General features: G+C 51.3%; 1 protein-coding gene across 1 annotated transcript in view; it reads right to left on the bottom strand.

The window, feature by feature from the left end:
* Positions 1-1,791: 1,791 nt before the first annotated feature.
* The window catches only part of LOC139069967 (uncharacterized), a 474,557-nt gene continuing 461,280 nt past the window's right edge, over positions 1,792-15,068 (bottom strand). The window contains exon 2 of the mRNA XM_070551439.1: positions 1,792-4,203. Within this exon, the coding sequence (XP_070407540.1) occupies positions 1,793-3,802 (2,010 nt within the window). The 5' untranslated portion in view covers positions 3,803-4,203 and the 3' untranslated portion in view covers position 1,792. The remainder of the gene's footprint in view (positions 4,204-15,068) is intronic.

The raw sequence follows: 15,068 nt of genomic DNA, 5'->3' as shown, positions 1-15,068 counted from the left end.
ACAGGCTTCTAAGCTCTGCTCTCTGCTCCTCTGACTCCAGCGCATCCGCTTTGTCAAGCTGCTGGCTGACTTCGGCCTCGAAGCCGTCATAAGGTTCAGAGGAGGAGGGTCTCTGGTGTTCGGGGCTTTCAGCCGGTGACTCAGAGGGTTGAGTATTTATTGCAAAAACCGTTAGACACTGACCACCGTCAGTATCTAAGGTTGCACTGCAAATGGGTTCCTCAGGAAGGGCTTCATGCCGCTTGATGGTAATCATTTGTGAAGGGAAAGTACTGAATGTGTCTACACCAACCTGTCTGTCGTTCAAGAACAACGGAAGTTGTCCGATCACGGGGACTGACAGTTCGAAGTCATGGAATGAGCTATCTATCAGCATGCCCAAGGGCTTTCCTGCCGGCATGTGGATAGGACTCCGGGTCGGATTTTCGACCAACAAGTAGGCAGAACGATTGTTCAGCTCCAAGAGTGGCGTGCCACAGACGGCTAAGTTGAGCTCCAAGAAGTGCGGTGATGGCTGGAAGAAGGCCTGTGTGCCTGGCAGCTTCTGATGCTTCATCAGAGTCAGACGAACAGGCACCCCTTTGACCAATGGGGGCAGAACCGTGCTGGCTTCAACCACTGCACGGCAGGCCTGTGGAATGGCCTGACCGGACAGCAAGTGTTCAGGGCCTTCTGAGCGAGGCTCAGAGGATGGTGTGGCTCGGGCCCAAAGGACTTGATTGCAAGTGTCCAGCTGGGCACCGAGTCGAACCAGCAGATCTGCTCCAATGAGTGCAGGTGGATCAAGCTGTGGTATGATGCTGAATGTATGTGTGAGCTGTCTTGCTCCAAGTTGGATAGTCAGAGAGCAGACCTCTGGCGCTTTCAGGAGCCTCTGCGGCCAAGTAGGTGACAAGAGCCGATGGCTACGTGTCACACTGACCAGAAGGGGGTCCTTCTGACGCAGGTGTTCAAACGTCTGCTGGCTGATGGCTGACTTTTCAGACCAAAGAGCAAGGCGAGCATCTGAGATGTGGGTGCAGTTGATGGTAAGACCACCAACTATGTGTGGTGCATATGGCTGCAGGCTGACGTTCTTCAGCGAGCAGAGAAAAGATGAATGTGTGCGGAACGGAGTTCCAGGAGCGGTTTCATGCCTTTGCAGGCGGACATCGTCTGTGGGAGCCGTAGGGAGGGGCATGACCTTGGAACAAGGGTTTTGCGGCTCACTTATGCTGACCTCAAGAATGGAGGATGGTCGGCTGCTATCTGGGTTCCAGGGCTTAGGTGTGTCCACCTGGGCCCACAGTTGACCCTTCTGGCAGTCGATGAGGGGAGCTAGACGTTCAAGCAGGTCCTGACCAATGAGAAGTGGTTCAGTGTCTAGCTGGCAGACATAAAACGGGTGAACCAGAGTCATGTCTTGGAAGGTGATATCCAGCCACGCCCGGTGAGTGATACACTCCCGGGTCTGGGTGTAGCTGGTGATTTTCAGGTCACAGGGTTCTACCTGGACTGGTTTCCCGAGCGACCGCATGGTGTCAGACACGCGATGGAACAATGTGGAGCACATCAGGGTGATTTCTGAGCCGGTATCCAGCAGAGCATCAACCTGTATGCACCCACCTACGTTGGTGCTACAGTACAAACGGCGAGCATGATCATGGTTTGTTAAGTCACCAAGGAACTTCAGAAATTTAGTATCAGGTTTCTCTGGGGGGTAGATTTCAGGAGACTCCTGTGATCTACCAGTAGTGTTCCCCCAGCTGATCAGGTAGGTCCTGGCCACGCTGGGAGGTTGAGCCACGCCTAGTCATGCTGACGTTGGCTCTGGGTCTGGCTTCTTAGAAGACGACTTTGGTGCAGGGGTCTCATCTGCAGATCTCAGCTGTTCCTTCTGTTTAGCTAGGAACTGCTGAAACATCTCCTGGAGGTCGGCTTTGGTCAAGTACTCACCTGCGGACTTGTGTTCGGGACCTACCTGTGGGCGGCGCTCCTTAAACCTTCCACTGTTCCGACCTGCCTGCCGTTGGTTTTGGTTGGGCCACTTCCTGTCTGATTGTCCAGACCTAGGCGGCCAATCAGCACCCCCCTTCCCCTGTTGAGGAGATTGGGACTGCTCTCGCGGTTCAACAGGTCTAGGTTTAGCAGATTTTGGCTTAGTGGGTGGAGCTTCTGTGCCTTCAAGCTCCAAACGCGGCTCGGCGTCGGGAGCTAGGTGCATGACGCGGTGATGTGCGTCAGGCTTTTGGGGCTTTCCGCCGGCTTCCCAAGCCTGTTGAGCGTATCTCCTAATCTCCTGAGTTGTCAGTTTTTTCATCCGACAATACATTGAGACTTCGGAGCGAACACACTCGTGCAGGTTGTGAATGAACAGGGATCTGAAGGCAGGGTCTTCCTCGAGCCCAGGGCCGTTTCGACCTTGGAAATAAGCACTTTTGAGTCGGCGATAATACTCTCTGGGGGGTTCGTTCCTCCCGTGTTTGATGGAGAAGGCCCCCATTGTAGCTGACGCAGAGTCTGCATACGTGGCGTATTCATCTCTCAACGCTCGGCAGAGCGAGGAGTACCGATCACGAATGTCAGGTGGTAGAGTTTCCATGAAACCATGCACCGTTCTAGATGTGGTTTTCCAAATTAGCTTGAGCTTTTCCCTTGAAGAGGGTGCTGGAAGATCAAGCAGGCAACGTTCTATCCCCCTGAGATAATCGTCGACATTGGATTCATTGGTGTTAGGATCAAAGCGTTCTATATCTTTAGCTAGCGATTCAATTTGGCGTACACGGAGTCCTGACTCACGGTACGGCGCGTCATCCTCTGACTCTGACCTACGGTCTGTCTCAGAGGGCGCTGGATATCGCTGGTGTGATCTGGGCTCCCAATGCTGACTCCTGGGGCCCAAATCGTGGTTTGGCATGCTGTGGCGGGCTGCTGGCACGTCACGTGGGTGTCCTGGGAGGTCCTCCTCCCGGGGCACGTCTGCGTAGTATAGCCTGCGTCTTTCAACTGGGGCTTCTGCGTAATACGCTCTGTCCGGGTACGGACTGGCGTAGGATGCTTTGTCCTGCAGCTGGTTATCGGCATGCCGAATACCGGAGTAGCTAGGATGGGTGGATGGTTGAGGTGCAGGTTGGGGTGCATAACCCCAATCGGCACCTTGCACCCTTCGTGGACTGGGGGAGCGGTCTAAATAGAGGTGCCGCTCAGCTGGTTGACTTCTCACTGATTGAGAAGGCCGTGAAGATGAGGGTGGTGGTCCAACCTGGGGTTCGAGGGCGAACTGCCCTCGGCCCCTAGGTGGTCCTGAATGCCCTATAGTGTGTGTAGGGAACGGGGCCGAAGGTTGGGACAGATAAGCTTCATCTCTCCCCTGCGGCGTGCGTCCGTCCAGAGAGTCATGGTGTTTCCCCCCTTCCCACTGTCTGTTGTCATCAGCAGAGGGGGGCGGGGTCTCCTCCCCATCTTCCCCAGAATCGGTGCGGGTGTCGTCTTCCTCGATCAGCCTTCCATTTCGCTGTTTTTCAGCTAGCATACTCTGGAGGTTCATGATCTTCTGACCACGTTGGAGTCCTCTCTGATAGAGGATCAGGGCTAACTTAGCCAAGTGAACCTGGATTGGTTTAGTACCATCCGGGTTTTCTATTTGATCAAGTACAGCGTCAAGCTGTTCTTCAGTGACATCCCTAGAAGGGTAGTCGGGTTCTCGAGCAACCGCGACCAGTTTGGACAAAAATTGTCCAGAAAGTAGGCCAGGTTCATAGTCGTGGGCCGCAGCGCCACCTGGTTGCTGGGAGTTGGTCAGTTCACTACTCTGTCCCTCCATTTTAACAACCGAACCAAAAATAGCCTAGTAGAGCTTCTGCAGATAGCTCAAGCTGCACCTTTTGGGCAGCAACTGCTAGCTTTGTAGCAGAAAAACACTAAATTAACCTTTGTGCGCACAGGTTTTAGCGTTTTAAGATTGCACGGAATGCCGTGACTAACGCCTAAAATACTATTCCTTTCAGTATTTTAGCAAAAGCTGGTGCGTTGCCGTAGCAACGTCTTACAACACTTGCAGTGTTAAATATGCTAGTTATTCCTTCAGAATATTAGCAAACAAGGTGTTATCAGTCTTTGAGTGAAGGTTTCAGTTAGTTACAATAGCCACTGTGAGTTAAAGTCGCTAAATTAGCAGTTAATTTTAGCCTAAAAGGGTTAGTCAGAATTACTTACACGCTGCACCTTTAATGAGGAACTGAATTTTAACCTAAAAGGTTAGCCAGAATTAATTACACGTTGCACCTTTAAGGAAAAGCTGAATTTTTAACCTAAAAGGTCAACCAGAATTAATTTACACGTTGCACCTTTAAAGAAGCACTGAGTTACTGGTGAGAGTTCGATGCAGCTTCCTGCTCAGCGAAATCAGCACCACTCTGTTGCTGGTTCAAGGCTGAACAACTGATTATTTTTAATTCAAGCTCTTTGGATTTATTTGTTTGTTTGTGCCGGATAGAAATCTCTGTGTATCCAAGCCTCACACGGGGCACCAATAAAATGTTGGGGTTATTAGGAGCGAACAATTCGTAAGCGTTAACTTACTTTTGGATTCTTCAATAAATTCTGTAAATATGGGAATATTTACTGATTTATTAATTAATTAAGATATTCTTAGATATACGGGGCACCATTCCCCTTTTTCCGGGGAAAAATTGAATCCAAAACTCTTATCAGTCTTTCTTGAAGTTCGTAGAATCCTTGGAGCAGAGACTTCTCTTCGACACAACAAAGCTACTGGACACAAAAATCTGAATTTTATAACATTTAATTAACAATTTGTCAAATGAATAAACAGTGGAATAGATGAATAATAACCGTGTGATATGATTGAAGATGGATGTGTTTGCATGTGATGGAGGATGTATGAATGGGGTCCTTTGTTCTCACAAAGGAGTAGTGTGTATGTGTGTGTGTGTGTGTGTGTGTGTGTGTGTGTGTGTGTGTGTGTGTGTATGGATTCAAAATGGAGTCTTGAATACAAGATGGCTGACCCCTTTGTCTGGCTAAAGTGTGGGTGGCAACTTGCACTTTAACTTCCAAAGCACTTAGAATCAGTAGTAACTTAACCTTAAATCACTCAAAACATTTCAAAAGATCATGAAACAACACAAAAGATTAATCACAAATTAATATCTTTTAGTTTCAGCCTGGCCATGACAGAAACCATTTTAAGATACCAAACAATGATCAATAAGCAGTTTATTCTTTCAAAATGACCCGACGGACGTGTTTGGGACGAAAGAGGAAAACACGAAGCTACTTTTTAAGCAATAGACGCGGTTTATTGCTTATTTGAGACTATAGAGGAAACGGGAGAAGAAAAGGAGAGAAAAAAAATGAGTTTCCTGATCACCAAAGCAGCAAGGCGTCCCCCGCTGTTATGACTTGACGGTTCTCCGTTTTTCTCCGCAGTTTCCGGCGTCATCCGTCGGTTTGATGCTTTCTCCGTTGTTTGGCGTTCACGAGTGTTTCTCCACGGGCTGGACAGAGACAGCAAAGTTTCTTTCTGTGCTGAGTTATAACTTACAGCGTTTCTGAGAGCTGGATGGAGTTGTTGTTTCCCTCAGCTGGTTCTGTGTCCTCAAACATCAGCTGGAGGGGAGCAGAAACGAGCAGATCAGCGGTCCCGTGGGCTCAACTTGGCTCTTAGAGCTTCCGCGTGCTCAAAGAAGTCGGAGCGTTCGACAAGCGTGTCCTCACCGCCAGGTATCCTGGGCAAAAGAACGAGGTTTCTTTGTCTCTGCTGAAGATTTATGGTCTTAGTTCGCGGGAAAAGTCCACGGCTTCCCGCACATGCGCAGAACGTGTTTCTGGTACTAGGCGGTGACGTCACCCAATGCTTCCGTGTGCAAAGCATCATGGGAAATGAAGTTTCTTGGCGCTGATGTGATTATTTGCTTTCCAGAGCAATTTAAGCACAGTCATTTTGGAGAAAATCACTGCATAGTAATTTCCTCATGAGGTCAGACCCTCAACAAGGGCTTTGCCTGATGAGAGTGAACTGACAACCCTTGCGTGGTGTGCATTTATTTTTGCTCTCCCTTTGCAAAGTCTAAATTGTTTGGTTATTGGTAAAGATTGGTATGGGTTAATCGATCGGCTTGTTAATACAACCCCTGCGTGTTGAGCTTTCCTTCAGGTAACCCTGGATGGGAAAATGAAAATACCTAACACAGAGAAGTGGGTGTTTAGGAGCACCTAAAGGTTGAGCTGACACAGTGAGGTAACCGCAGCTACAGAAACATGATGACCTCTTCCTCTATGTTTGGATATTGGGACATTTAGGGGATTCTGGGGGTTGTCCTCAGTGTTGTAGATGAAGAGTGCTGTTGCAGACCATCCTGGAGATGAGATGGAGCCAGACTGGGATTGGATCATCCAGAACAGACTTTGTTTCCTGCTCTTTGTGCTCATGTTGTTTCTTTATGTGTGTCAGATGCTCTGAGTGCTTTAATGACTCAACCAGCGACCAGCATGTAGCTTTTAGCAGTTGTGATGGAGAAATGTTTACAGCTAATAAATATGGAGCATTTGTAAATAAAAGAGGCAGAAACAATGTGTGTTTATTTAGCCTTAGTTTCTAGATGAGATGCCTTTTGTTACTCGTTGGCTTTTTCACCTGCTTGTAAAAACTCAGCTTTCCTTTCAGTTAAATGGATCAAAACCAATGAGAGGAGTACAGAATCAGAACCCAGACCAGATCCTAAAGATAGGTTTCCTGAAACAAGGATCTGTCACGATGGTCGACTGGGTACGGGAGTTGAGCTTGGTAAAGATGTTTGATATCTGGATTATTCGGTAGAGAACTCTGATCAGGGGTTTCAATGAAACGATGACTGAGTGAAGAGCCGGTGCGGCGTCTTCCATATATAGGCTTGGGTGTGACTGGGAGAATGCCGGGAGTTCCCGCGAGGAGCATGCTGGGAAATGTGGTCCAAGATGGAGCGGGCCGGCTCCCAGGAGCGTTCCTCAGGGCCGTAGTCCGCCCAATCGACCAGATACTGCCAGCCCCGTCCCCTGCGGCGAGCGTCCAGGATGCGCCGGACGGTGTAACTCACCGTTATGGAAGCGGGCAGGCGGAGGCGCCAGAGCCGGAGGCGGAAGGAGGGAGGATTCCACGTAGGGCTTGAGCCGGGAGATATGGAAGGTGGGATGGATGCGGAAACTCGCAGGCAGCCGCAGCCGGTACGTGACCGGGTTGATGACCCTTTGCACGGGGTAAGGCCCAAGGAACCGGGGAGCGAGCTTCCTGGACCCGGCACGGACACGGAGGTCTGCCGTGGACACCCAGACCTTATCCCCTGGAGCATATGAGGGACCAGGACGGTGTCGGTGGAGGTGTTGGTGAGAGTAACGGGCATTAGCTCGGGTTATGGAGGCCCGCGCCTTTATCCAGGCATTCCTGCAGCGCCTCAGCAGGGATTGGGCGGCCGGCACCGCAACTTTGGGTTCCTGGTGGGCAAAGACCGGGGGCTGGTAGCCATAGCAGACTTCGAACGGGGACATCAGAGTGGCCGAGGAGGTGTGGAGATTGTGGGATAACTCAGCCCAGAGGAGGTACTTAGGCCACTGCGAGGGTTGCAAAGCAGCGGAGGTACCAACCCAGTTGTTGATTTGCTCGCTCTGTTTGGCCGTTGGTCTGCGGGTGATAGCCCGAAGATAGGCTGACTGATGCTCCCAACAGATGACAAAAAGCCCTCCAGAACCGGGCCGTGAACTGGGGACCACGGTCCGAGACCACGTCGACAGGAAATCCATGGAGACGCACCACATTCTCCAGGAACAACTCAGCTGTGCGTTGGGCCGAAGGGAGGCCCGGAAGGGCGATGAAGTGAACAGCCTTAGAAAACCGGTCAGTGACTGTCATGATGGTATTAAGGTCGTTGACTGGTGGGAGCCCTGTGACGAAGTCCAACCCCACATGGGACCAGGGGCGGCTGGGTACCGGAAGAGGTCTGAGGGTACCAACCAAGGCCTGGTTGGATGTCTTGGAGCGGGCGCAGACATCACAGGCACTCGTATAGTCCTTTACATCTCTCTCCATACGTGGCCACCAGAGAGCTCGTTTGAGGAACCTAAGAGTCCATGAGAAGCCCGCGTGGCCAGACAGGCGTGATGAGTGGGTCCAGGACAATGCCTCGCTGCGACAGGCCGTGGGGACGTAGAGCCGACCCGCGGGGGTCTCTGGAGGCACGGGATCGTCTCGGAGGGCGTTTTGGATAGCCTCCTCCAGTGGCCACCTCAGGTGGGCCAAGAAACGGTGCTCGGGGAGGATAGGTGCTGGCTCGGACGTGGGCGTTGGATGTGTGAACTGGCGGGAAAGGGCGTCCGCCTTCTGGTTCTTTGTCCCTGGGTGGTAGGCGAGATGGAATTCATAGGGCTCAAAGAAGAGGGCCCAGCGGGCCTGGCGAGGATTGAGCTGCTTGGCTGATCTGATGTGAGTCAGGTTCTGGTGGTCCGTCCAGATGGTGAACGGCTGAGTGGTGCCCAGAAGCCACTGCCTCCATTCCTCCAATGCCCACTTTATGGCCAGCAGCTCACGATCCCCTATGCCGTACTTCTGCTGGGTGGTGGAAAACTTCCTGGAGAAGTAGGCGCAGGGATGAAGCCTGTCGTCGGGCCTGGCTTGGGACAAGATGGCACCGGCGCCAACGTCGACCTTAACCACAAAGGGGACTGCATGATCCGGATGGCGGAGGATAGGAGCTGACGTGAAACGGGCGACTAGGTATTGGAAGGCCCGAACGGCGTCTGGAGTCAGCCGGAACTGTTGGCTGGGAGGGCTTGGTCGGGTGAGAGAAGTGAGAGGTGCCACAATGGTGCTAAAGTCCTTAATAAAACGACAGTAAAAGTTGCAGAAACCCAGAAAACTCTGCAGTTGTTTCAGGCTTGTCGGGAGGGGCCAGTCTCTCACCGCCTGGACTTTCTGAGGGTCCATGGTTAGTCCTTTATCCGAAATCATGTAGCCCAGGAATGATACGGACCGCTGGTGGAAGGAGCACTTCTCGGGCTTACAGAACAGGTTATTGTCCAGGAGCCGGATTAGAACAGCGCGAACATGGTGGAGGTGTTCGGCCTCGGACTTGGAGTAGATCAGGATGTCATCCAGGTAGGCAAACACCCACTGTCCCAGCATGTTGCGGAGGACATCGTTTATGAGGCGTTGGAAAACGGCGGGGCTATTGCACAGCCCGAAGGGCATGACCTGGTACTCCCAGTGACCGGTGGGTGTGGTGAAAGCGGTCTTCCACTCATCTCCAGCTTTAATACGGACCAGATTGTAGGCGCTCTGGAGGTCCAGCTTGGTGAAGATCCACGCCTGGGAGATGGCGTCCAAGGCAGATGTGAGGAGCAGCAGAGGATGACGGTCTTTGACTGTGATTTTGTTCAGACCTCGGTAATCGATACAGGGGCGGAGATCACCCTCCTTTTTCCTGACAAAGAAGAAGCCTGCGGCACCCGCGGAGGAGGAAGGTCGAATGAAACCCTGCTGGAGGGCCTGGTCAATATATTCCTCCATGGCTCTGGACTCGGCGGGAGAGAGAGAAAAAAGGCGCCCCCGGGGTGGACTGGTTCCTGGTTGCAGCTTGATTTCCATGTCGTACGGGCGGTGAGGCAGCAGTGTGGTGGCGCGCCGCTTGTCGAACACCGCAGCCAGGTCCCGGTAGGGCAGTGGCAGATTGGGCGGTGTTTGGCCAGTGTCACCGTCCGGGCGGTCTGGCATGGATGTAGGAGGAGAGAAGTGGGCCTGGCACTGAGTCCCCCATTCCAAAATGCGGCCCTGGGACCAGGAAATCCGGGGGTCGTGGAGACGGAGCCAGGGAAGTCCCAGGATTAGAGGAGAGGAGGGAGCACATATGATCAGGAACTGGAGGGTCTCTCGGTGGCCTTGGACAATCATCTGGAGTGGCTGGGTTCGGTTTTGGATCGGATAGGGTTGGAGGGGCCTACCGTCCACCGAGGTCACAGGCACAACTCTCTCCAAGGGGGTCATGGGGATCCGTAGGCGCTTAGCCAGATCCATGTCCAATGTTGAGGGTCTGACCTCATGAGGAAATTACTATGCAGTGATTTTCTCCAAAATGACTGTGCTTAAATTGCTCTGAAAAGCAAATAATCACATCAGCGCCAAGAAACTTCATTTCCCATGATGCTTTGCACACGGAAGCATTGGGATGATGTCACCGCCTAATACCAGAAACACGTTCTGCGCATGTGCGGGAGGCCGTGGAGCTTTTCCCGCGAACTAAGACCATAAATCTTCAGCAGAGACAAAGAAACCTCGTTCTTTTGCCCAGGATACCTGGCGGTAAGGACACGCTTGTCGAACGCTCCGACTCCCTTGAGCACGCGGAAGCTCTAAGTGCCCAAGTTGAGCCCACGGAACTGCTGGAAACTACACTCCAACTCCATCAGGACCTGACTGGGAACGAGCGGAGCTCCATCCAGCTCTCAGAGACGCTGTAAGTTGTCAAACTCAGCCCAAAAGAAACTTCGTTCTCTTTGTGTCCAGCCCGTTGGAGAAACACTCGTGGGGCCAAAACAACGGAGAAAGCATCAAACCGACGGACGACGCCAAACTGCGGAGAAACACGGAGAACCGTCAAATCAAAAACAGCGGGGGACGCCTTGCTGTTCTGGTGATCAGAAAACTCATTTCTCTCTCTCCTTTTCTTCTCCCGTTTCCTCTATAGTCCAGAATAAGCAATAAAACCGCGCTATTGCTTAAAAAGTAGCTTCGTGTTTTCCTCTTTCGTTCCCAAACACGTCCGTCGGGTCATTTTGAAAGAATAAACTGCTTATTGATCATTGCTTGGTATCTTTAAATGTTTTCTGCTTGGCCACGTGGTTAAACTAAAAGATATTATTCGTGATTAATCTTTTGTGTTGTTTCATGATCCTTTGAAATGTTTTGAGTGAATTTAAGGTTAAGTTACTTATGATTCTAAGTGCCTTGGAAGTTAAAGTGCAAGTTGCCACCCACACTTTAGCCAGACAAAGGGGTCAGCCATCTTGCATACAGACTCCATTTTAGAAACACACACACACATACATACACACAAAACACCTTGAACATTACTTTGAATATACATCCTTTTATTATATCACATGGTTATTATTCATTTATTTTATTGTTTATTCATTTGACACATTGTTTAATTAAATGTTATAAAATTCAGATTTTTGCGTCCAGTAGCTTTGTTGTGTCGAAGAGAAGTCTCTGCTCCAAGGATTCTACGAACTTCAAGAAAGACTGATAAGAGTTTTGGATTCAATTTTTCCCTGGTTAAAGGGGAATGGTGCCCCGTATATCTAAGAATATCTTAATTAATTAATAAATCAGTAAATATTCCCATATTTACAGAATTTATTGAAGAATCCAAAAGTAAGTTGAAGCTTACTAATTGTTCGCTACCGAATAACCCCAACACCATAAAATTGTCAGCGGCCCCCCGAGTCCAACAGCGCGTGCATCTGAAGTGAGGTCTCACCTTGAAGGAGGGTAACATGAAGAAGGAGTTGATTTGAAGAGGTGGGGGCTGAAGGTGACCCAGGCTGAGCGACCCCAATACTCAGTGGGTTCCTTCGTTTCCCAAACGTAATGGACAGTTCAGGCGTCTGTGGTGGGAGGAGCCACAATAGGCACAGAGACCCTCGCGCCACCGTCGCTGTCTCTCCTCTGGAGGAAGGTGGCCTAATTGCATGGGCTCATCAGTAGAAGCGGGTCCGGGAGCAGGCGTGGGGGGACGAGGAAGAGGTCCAGGCGCCCTGGATGGGCGAGTGAAGGGCTTGGGCCGAACCAGAACCCGCTGATCCATGCGCAGCGCCAAATCGACCACTTCATCCAGGGTCTGGGGCAGTTCCTTTCCCTCCATCTCATCACGGATGTAGGTCGCCAGTCCCTCCAAGAAGACGGCTCGGAGGGCAGAGTCATCCCACCGCAGCTTGGCGGAGATGGTGCGGAACTCCGACGCGTATGCGCACACCGTGCGCTCCCGCTGGCGGAGCTTTAGGAGTTGTGTTTCTGCTCCCACTTCGCTGCTGGGTGGAACAAAAGTCTTTCTGAGGGCGGACACAAAAGCAGCATAGTCATTGCAAGCCGGTGATTTGGAATTATAAAGCGCAGCGGCCCACTCAGCCGCGCGTCCGGAGAGCAGGGAGGTGACATGCGCCACCCTAGAGCGCGCAGTGGGGAAGCGCCCTGGCTGGCACTCAAACTGCATGTCGAGGGTGGCGAGCAGACCATCTGGGCTCCCCGTCTCTCCGTTCCAACTCTCTGGGAGACTAAAGTGCGGCCCCTCTGTTGGTGGAGTGAGGGCTTGCTGCTGGAGAGCATGGAGGGCTGTGGATAATTGTAGGATGAGATCGGTCTGGGAGTTTTGTTTGGTGTGGAGCCGATCGATCAGGGCGTGGAGCTGAATGAGTTAATTTTCCATTTGTTCCGTCTTTCTTTTCATGCGCTCGAACTCCGCTGGATCTATGGACTCAGTCATCCTGTCACGATGGTCGACTGGGTACGGGAGTTGAGCTTGGTAAAGATGTTTGATATCTGGATTATTCGGTAGAGAACTCTGATCAGGGGTTTCAATGAAACGATGACTGAGTGAAGAGCTGGTGCGGCGTCTTCCATATATAGGCTTGGGTGTGACTGGGAGAATGCCGGGAGTTCCCGCGAGGAGCATGCTGGGAAATGTGGTCCAAGATGGAGGCCGGTTAGCTGGGAGAGGCCGGTCTGGGGGCTTGGGTTCTGACAGGATCAAACAGTCGCCAGGCGTCTGCTCTGACAAAACCAGAAACACAATCAGGTTTCTTAGTGTTTTTTTTTCTGATCCTGTCATGTTGTCTTTGTCCTGTCCTGTCCATGCCCTCCTGTTTCCTTCCATGACCCCTTTTGTATCCATGAACGTTGACCCCTGTGTTTCTCTAGTGGTGGTTCCCCTCATATTGGTCATCTTTCATAATCTTCACTGTGAAAAAAAATAACGTAGAATTTACGGTAAAACGGTGACAGCCGGGGTTTCTGACATAGTTCCGTAAAATTACGGGTATTTTTTTTCTTTTATGGTAAGAAGGTGTTTTTATTATTTTATTATTTTATCTCCATCCAACACACCTGTGCCCATTTGCACCATGATTAACAGTGACTTGTTCAAAAGTTCAGTGGGTTTGCCTTCATCTAGTGTCAAAACCAATAACTACACCTTCAGTTAAAATGGCTCCCACACACTGGCCCCTAATTGTTCTTGGGCGCAGCAAATAACAATTCCAATTTTACACAAAGAAAAGGAGCCATTCTTCCAGTACAACACAACAGCAAACCCATAACAAAAACAAAAACAAACAAATAAAAACACACACGAAAAAAGAGAATAATCTTACGCTATATGCTTATCACCAGACCTAACCATAACTTGCATATCCTTCACAAAGAAGGCTAAATTTTGTCACCAGTCTTTCTACTACACTTGTTTTTGTTTGAAGTCACACCAACCTCACAAGTCCTTTCTTGTCAGGATGTACTTCGAGCACTCTTCCTAGAAGCCAGGATCCTCATGGTGCTGTGGGATCCACCACCACCGCAATGTCACCAGGCGAGAAACCCTTCCTTTCCTTGTTCCATTTTTGCCTTTCTTGCAGCAATGGCAGGTACTCCCTTGGTCAAGCTTGTAAATTGTAAAGTGGGTTTCAGTGAATACGTTACTTGCCCCAATGACAGTCCGCAAAGTCCTTTACACACAGCCACAGTCCTCGCCACACAGTACATTTCACCACAGTCTGGATTTGCTCTGAAGACTCAACATTGAGATTTGATCTTTGAGAGCCAGACCCAAGGGCTGGATCAGAATCACAGTCTTCCTCCATTGATGTTACGCAAACACAGCTTCACAAAAGCTGTGATTTGTTTCTGCAGGAGCAGGCATGTTTAAGCTTATCAGTAAATTAAATCATTTGGAAGCGCTACACATACCTCTTTATTAGGCTTGCGTAACCTGTATATTTCTTCTATGACGCAAAGCTCCTACAGGTGAACGGCCAGAACAGCATGAACCAAAGCGGCCCAAGCGGCCCGTTCAGGCCTGGCAGCACCTCCAACAGGGCCTTGATCCAGCAGCACCTCCAACAAGACCCGATCCAACAGCACCTACAACAGGACCCGATCCAGCAGCACCTCCAACAGGGCCCGATCCAGCAGCACCTCCAACAGGGCCCGATCCAGCAGCACCTCCAACAGGGCCCGATCCAGCAGCACCTCCAACAGGGCCAGATCCAGCAGCATCACCAACAGGACCCGATCCAGCAGCATCACCAACAGGACCAGATCCAGCAGCACCTCCAACAGGACCCGATCCAGCAGCACCTCCAACAGGGCCCGATCCAGCAGCACCTCCAACAGGGCCCGATCCAGCAGCACCTCCAACAGGGCCCGATCCAGCAGCACCTCCAACAGGGCCCGATCCAGCAGCACCTCCAACAGGGCCCGATCCAGCAGCACCTCCAACAGGGCCCGATCCAGCAGCACCTCCAACAGGGCCAGATCCAGCAGCACCTCCAACAGGGCCAGATCCAGCAGCACCACCAACAGGACCCGATCCAGCAGCACCTCCAACAGGGCCCGATCCAGCAGCACCTCCAACAGGGCCCGATCCAGCAGCACCTCCAACAGGGCCCGATCCAGCAGCACCTCCAACAGGGCCCGATCCAGCAGCACCTCCAACATGGCCCGATCCAGCAGCACCTCCAACAGGACCCGATCCAGCAGCACCTCCAACAGGGCCAGATTCAGCAGCACCTCACACAGGGCCAGATCCAGCAGCATCACCAACAGGACCCGATCCAGCAGCACCTCCAACAGGGCCCGATCCTCCAGCACCACCAACAGGACCCAATCCAGCAGCACCTCCAACAAGGCCCGATCCTCCTCCAGCACCACCAACAGGCCCTGATCCACTTCAGTGGAACCTGTTTCCTCCTGGCCTTTGACATTAAAAAAGGCAGTTTTGGACTTAGAATGTGGGGCCAAAGTTTCTCCAAACGAAACCCATCCACCA

The sequence above is a fragment of the Nothobranchius furzeri genome, chromosome 5 (genome assembly GCF_043380555.1).
Source record: "Nothobranchius furzeri strain GRZ-AD chromosome 5, NfurGRZ-RIMD1, whole genome shotgun sequence".
NCBI lineage: Eukaryota > Metazoa > Chordata > Actinopteri > Cyprinodontiformes > Nothobranchiidae > Nothobranchius > Nothobranchius furzeri.
The sequence above is the reverse complement of the archived record's forward strand: the minus strand, read 5'-3'. Positions and strand labels throughout refer to the sequence as shown.